We start from the raw sequence: 6,903 nt of genomic DNA, 5'->3' as shown, positions 1-6,903 counted from the left end.
GTGTGTGTGTGTGTGTGTGTGTGTGTGTGTGTGTGTGTGTGTGTGTGTGTGTGTGTGTGTGTGTGTGTGTGTGTGTGTGTGTGTGTGTGTGTGTGTGTGTGTGTGTGTGTGTGCGTACGTGCGTGCGTGCATGCATGTGTGTGTGTAAAAGCAAAAATTTATGTTATTTTTTATATCATAATCGTTTTTAAACATAAATGTATCAAACATTATGTTTATGTAATCATCACAATATATTGACTTACCGTTAACATTTGATAACCAAGAATGCTTACGAGACAAGTAGCTCCTAAAAGATGCGCCAACAATGTTGCACTAAATGCTTTTCCTATTATCTTTCCCATTCTGAAATAATTCAAGTTATATAAATGTAATTTATTGAAATAAAAGTTGCTAACAAAGCAGCAGTTTATTCCAAATTTTAATTGTTAAAGTAAATAGTTCTAACAAAAGTATACAACGAAATATCTCTTTCGATTTTATGTATAATAAATTTAAGTATGTTAAAATATATATAAAAATAAAAGATTTTTATTATATAATTAATAAATTTATTATATAATAAATTTTTTTTATATACAAAGCTTATTAAAGTCGGAGGGAAGTACTTAGTTGTGTTTCCCTTGTAAATAAAGAATAGAAAAAAATATAGAATTTATCTAAAAATTTTTATTTTAGGCAAAAAGCGAGAAAGCTTAAATTTATTTAATTTTAACTGAAATGTAGAACTAAAGGAGAACTTTTAACAATACATGCTCTTAACTAAAGCTTCCACGTCATATGTATGAGCTTACCGTAATAATCGTATATGCATGAGCATCACATGTCTCATCTCAGATTCACAATTACAGAGTTCGGTATCTATATTGTTAATACGCAAAGCAAGAACCGACATCTGACCGCAAATATGAAAGACGAGGGTAATCATGATACAGTCAGCAGTGCTTTGTCCAAAAGCACTGATGAAAGCAAATGGCATTTGCCAGGCGTATGTAATCGTGTACGTACGTATATTTTCAATCGCGTAGAACACATGAAAGCGATAAGGCAATAGATAAATTATTTGAGTCACATTTTCGATGGTCACTATTTCGGGTAATCCTGAGAAAATGTTCAACTCTGACGTTAATACTAGCATTAAAAAAAATCATTTTTAATAAAATTTCTACCTTTGACTACACTTTTTTCAAACTCAAGGAGATATGTAGATTTTGAAAACTTGAAGGTAAAAAAAATATTCATCATAAAATATGAAAACTCGTTCTGTAAAATCAAGTCATAATAAAAATGCGAAACTACCAGTTAACGAGACTTTATTTGTTTCATATATTTTACATAATTATATATATTTTACATAATTCTTCTAAATATGTTGAGGTCAAGTATATTATATAAGTATTATATAAAAAAGCTAACTTACCTCCATTTCCGAGAATAATAAGAATCGGAGTCAAATAATATGATGAAGCCGTTATCGTGACAAACACCATCATCAGCTTAAAAAAAATCCTTGACTTAGCGTAGTAAGTGACGAATGTCTTAATCTCCTCGGTGGTTTTATAATTCGCCTTATCAAAATCCTTCATGGCCTCCATTATGACCTCACCAATTTCATCGTTATATAACCTTAACGTACTCATTCGCACAAACATTTGTACAAATGCTATGTTCTCTGTCAAATTCATGATCACGTGCTCGAAATCACTGATGTAAAGAAAAAAGTCCAAATATTCCAGAATTAAGAGTAAAGTAAAGTAGCCAAAATTAATCGAGAAGATAAGATCATTGGATTGAAAAGGCCAAAGTCCTAGCGTCGACATTAGCCGTTTGTTCCAAGATAATACTTTGGCTGCACGATCTAAGTCTTTTTGATCCTCAAAAAAATATTTAAAAATCTTTGTTATTAATTAATCGTTAAATAATGTAATAATATATAATTCTTCATGACATTTTGTAACGTAAATAAAATTTGCAATCACCTGCATCACGCGTTACGTTGTTCTTTCTTCGAGAGCTCGTATGAAAGTGTATCGAATATACAAACGTAACAATCCAAGTAATCTCTGTTTTCGTGCTTAGAGCTGTCTATAGAATCTGGAATAGAAGCATGCGAATTATGGGACAGGTAATAACTACGCTCAAAATTATGAATTGCATATAAGTGTGTTACTGAACTCACCTGTGCTTTTCATCCAAAGTAAAATTGAATATGATTGGTTCTTTATCGATGCAAAATTGTACAATTACAAACAAAAATTGCTGTCAGGTTTGTTCTAGACTGCGTGTACAAAAAATTCAGCTTCACGAATATTGTGCAGTGTAACTCTAATCGCAATCCCGAAAGTTTTTCGTCATGATAAAAAATGGAAAGAATATGTGTTAGATTATTTAATTAAATATTTAGCAGATATTTTAATATCTGCTAAATATTTAATTAAATAACCTAATCATTTAAAACGATTTTAAGACATAAACAAAGAAATGCATTTTACTTACAAATATAAATGAAAATTATTTAAATTTCTAAAAAAATCACATACAAAATTATACAATTATTTTTATTTTATCATTTTATTATGATTTTTGGGATTTTATATACTTATAAATTATGATGGTATAAACATTATAACTCAAAATGTAACCTCAACGTATATTTTAAATGTATTTCTCTATCTACGATACAAAATCAATATTGTGAATTATATTCTGTAATAATAATTTTCTCACATTCCTTTATAACATAATGGTACGCAGCATCGATAAATACGCCATAGAAGTTTTGATAACCTGCATCAATATACAGAGTGATCCATTATAATCTTTCCAATTATTTCCCGAATTATTCATTATTCGAAAAAATGTTTCAACTAAAATTTATTCCAGAGATATCTTCAGCTAAGAAAAATGTGAATTCATAAGATGTCCTCTTTGAATAAGAATAAGTTTTATTTAAAATATTTTTTTTAATAACGAATTGTTAGGGAAAAAAATCACATGGAAAGATTATAATAAATCACATTGTATATGTATACGTATATTATGTAGAATTTTATTAACAAAAATTGTTAATTATAAGATCTTGAAAAAATTTAATTGAAAGGCTTTGTATGCAAATGGTGGTGCATGAAATATATATTACACATACAATTTAATTATTTTATTAAAATTACTTGTAGAGTATCTGTTTTTTTTTGTGTGAACAATATTATACTTCGTTTAAGTCAATTGTTTGTTGTTCGTCATTTCATTAACTAGTGTACTCCTTTATCTTCGTTTAATTCCGACTTGTGATATCACATCTAACATAATTTTCACGAAATACAGAAATTTCTCATACTTTAAAAAACTAATACTCCAAAAGTATAGTTTTAGTGAGATAATTAAATGATATGATATTTCATACACTATATAGTATTGGGAGTACAAATTAGTTCGGTCCGTTTCCCTAAAAATGGCTCCAGTTATTGTGAATGGTTCATAGTAACAGCTGATTTTTGCGGTTTCAGAGAGGTTAAACATCTGTTAATAATATTCAGTTTATATCGCTTTGAGTTTCATACAAAAACCTTGATTTTTACTGTGTTGAAATGTCGAATTTTGTGTTAACCAAGCAGCATTTGCGGAAGGTTTTGATTTTCTGCTTTAATTAGAAGAAAAGTGCGGCTAAAGCCCGATCGAATGTTTGTCGTAGTTTATGGTGACACTGTTCCAACTGATAAATCATGTAGGGAATGATTTCGACGTTTCAAGGATGGAGATTTCAACGTTAAAGACAAGCCTCGCTCTGGACAGCCAAAAAAATTCGAAGACAAAGAATTAGAGGCATTACTCGAAGAAGATCGCAGAGTCAAACGCAAGAGGAGCTTGCAGAATAATTGGGGGTAACTCAACAAGCCGTTTCTGTACGATTGAGAGCCATGGGAATGAACAAGGAAATTGGGTGCCTTATGAACTGAAACCAAAAGACGTTGAAAGGCGATTTTTCACTTGCGAACAGCTGATTCAAAGACAACAGAGAAAAGGTTTTTTCGGATTGTGACTGGAGATGAGAAATGGATATTCTACAACAACCTCAAGAAGAAAAAATACTACGCTAAGCCCGGTCAATCATTGCCATCGACTTCAACATCAACACCACGGCCGAACATTCATGGTTCGAAGATCATGCTCTGTATCTGGTGGGACCAAAAGGGTCTTATTTACTATGAGCTGCTGAAACCTGACGATTCCTTTACGGGCGATCGGTATCAGCTACAATTGATTCGTTTGAGCCGTGCATTGCGAGAAAAACGGAATATGAGTAAAGATATGATAAAGTTATTCTTCTTCATGACAACGCTCGGCCTCATGTCGCAAAAAGTCGTAAAAAAATATTTGGAAACGCTCAAATGGGATGTTTTACCGCACCCGCCGTATTCTCCGGACATTGCTCCTTCTGATTACTGATTGTTCCGAAAGAATGTAACAAGTCACCGGTTCACTTCTTTCGCAGAAATCGAAAATTGGCTCCAAAATTGGATCGCCTCCAAAGACGAGTCATTTTTTCGAGATGGAATTCGAAAATTGCCTGAGAGATCGAAAAAAGTAGGCAGCGATGGACAATACTTTAATTGATCTGTTCATTTATTTTGTTTTGAAATAAATGCACAAAAAAACGGACCGAACTAATTTGTACTCCCAATATAATCTTGTATAATATAATCATTAATATACAAGTATTGGATTGTCTAATAATTTTCTTGTGTTTTTCGTAGTTGCGGTAACACCAAATATTGTCATTAATAAATATTTATTTATATTCGTATTTTATAGTAACATTTTGTGAGAGGTAATGCTTATTGTGCATTAAAAAAATTTACTAATTGACATGAGTATCTGGCAGTTTTGAATATGGAAAACAAGAATATTTTCCGCATATTATGCTATTTTATTTCTATAAAGGAAAAAAAACATTGTACGAAATCATAAAACATATTATAAAGAAAAAAATATCAATTTAAAAACAGCAATAAATAAAAATAGTAAAACAGTATGTGTTGAAAATATTTATTTTTGTTGTCCATATTATTGTTCATACTCGTTGAAATATCATATTTTATAAAAATGTTTACTATGATTAAATATTTACTAATGACATCATTTCATGTTAATCATCATATCTTTTAAAAAATAGAGGGAAATTATTTGTCAACCCAATATTAAATCTATTTGATAAATTGCATTTTTTATTACTTTTACTAATAAAGATGAACGCACTTACATCCGTAAAACTGTTTAAAGAAAATACATAAAATCTTCCGGCTGTTAAATAAAGTATAACTTGGCCACGAATCATACATATTAATAGATATTTCCTAAAATTGAGCGGCATCTGATACCAATTGCATTGATAGTACGCGTTCTGCACGCTTATGCACTAAATATAAAATAGTTGCATGATAAACATTTAATATAAAAATTGCGATAAAAAGTCTAGTTATTAATAAGACTAGACACCGGATTTTTATGCAGATATTTTTTGCAGATATGCACAAAAATGTAAATTTACAAATATGCAAATATGCACAATATGCAAAAATAAATATGCATTTTTAGAATGCTTTTTAATAAAACAAATTTCTATTTTAATGTTACTTTCCAATCTGCTTTCTAAAAAAATATAAAATTGCATAAGAATCTGATGTTTATAACATCAAACAAAAGTTTATCTTTCTCTCACACATTAATTATTTTTTTTAATGATACCTGTTGAGCTAGTTGGTCACCAATCAAGCAATATCCAAAGAGCATAACAAGGGCAGTAAGAGCGAAAAATATAAAAGTGAAGCAGGTTGGTATTTCTGAAATATCCAAGTTCTGAAAAACGTAAAGTAATTTACAAGGTTACATATACAGATATGTTCTATAATTTTTAATTATAATATTTCAATTATGATATATTTTAATAATTTTATAGTTTAATAATTTGTTGAACAATTGAAATATATTTCTTCTTAACGAAAACTTTGATATATGCGTGTCTTTGGATGCAAGAAAACTGCATTAAAGACGGCACTAGAGAGCTTTTCTTTGTGCTATTGTGCAGTTGGTAGAGAGAAGGAAACACAGGATGCGATTGTCTTTTTCGTTTTTAGATAAAAATTTTAATAATACTCCTTAAAAAAAAATCAAGAAGTACAATATCAGATAAACATTATAAATATTTTACATAACAATTTCTATCAAAAAGCATTTGATATTGCTAAAATAGATCTTTCATAATAACGATATTCAATAATATGTGATATACCATCATGACATAATACAATGAGATAGCCAGTACAACACTATTGCCGAAGAGTTCATCCAAAAGAATCATATTAAAAGTATTGTCCACGGATTTCGCCATCCTTCAATCATCATGTTTCAGCAATATAATACACGAAAGAAATAAAAAGGTAAATTAAGTTGAGATTTGCTATATATACTATTATATATTAATAGTAATATTAATAGTAATATTCTTACCATATTATCTTAAGATGCATCCGAATGATATTACGAATTCTGTGCACTAACATGATTTGCGAGTTTTCTCCAATATGTTTGATACGATATGACAAAATGGCTAATTCGCCGCAAATATGAAACACTAAGACAACTACCAAACATATCGCTGCCATATGACAAATAGCTATGTAAATCATTGGAAATAGATACAAATACATCAATGTATACGTACGAAGATTAGTAGTATCGAAAAATGAATGGATTCTATATGGTAATGTAAGTGATACCGTACTGTTATGTAATGCTGGAAGAATTAAGATCAGAGAACAAAGAAACATTAATATTAAAAAAATTTATTTATTCAAATTTTATTTCGAGCAAAATACTTATAAACACATATATGTGCGAAAATTT

The 6,903-nt window shown here is 29.6% G+C and overlaps 2 protein-coding genes across 2 annotated transcripts in view; both read right to left on the bottom strand.

The window, feature by feature from the left end:
• LOC105617353 (odorant receptor 67c-like) overlaps positions 1 to 1,985 on the bottom strand; it is a 9,020-nt gene extending 7,035 nt beyond the window's left edge. Inside the window, exons 1-4 of the mRNA XM_012198914.1 lie at positions 1,980 to 1,985; positions 1,421 to 1,874; positions 795 to 1,101; positions 246 to 345 (exon numbers count right to left, since the gene is read on the bottom strand). Of these exons, the coding sequence (XP_012054304.1) occupies positions 246 to 345; positions 795 to 1,101; positions 1,421 to 1,874; positions 1,980 to 1,985 (867 nt within the window). The remainder of the gene's footprint in view (positions 1 to 245; positions 346 to 794; positions 1,102 to 1,420; positions 1,875 to 1,979) is intronic.
• Positions 1,986 to 2,733: 748 nt separating this feature from the next.
• LOC105617212 (odorant receptor 22c-like) lies at positions 2,734 to 6,388 on the bottom strand. Its single transcript, XM_012198778.1, has 4 exons — positions 6,290 to 6,388; positions 5,746 to 5,856; positions 5,261 to 5,416; positions 2,734 to 2,787 (listed from the first exon to the last, which is right to left on the bottom strand). The coding sequence occupies exons 1-4, from the start codon at positions 6,386 to 6,388 to the stop codon at positions 2,734 to 2,736; spliced, it is 420 nt and encodes a 139-aa protein (XP_012054168.1).
• Between the last annotated feature and the right edge of the window lie 515 nt (positions 6,389 to 6,903).

Source organism: Atta cephalotes, assembly GCF_000143395.1.
Source record: "Atta cephalotes unplaced genomic scaffold scaffold00012, whole genome shotgun sequence".
NCBI lineage: Eukaryota > Metazoa > Arthropoda > Insecta > Hymenoptera > Formicidae > Atta > Atta cephalotes.
The sequence above is the reverse complement of the archived record's forward strand: the minus strand, read 5'-3'. Positions and strand labels throughout refer to the sequence as shown.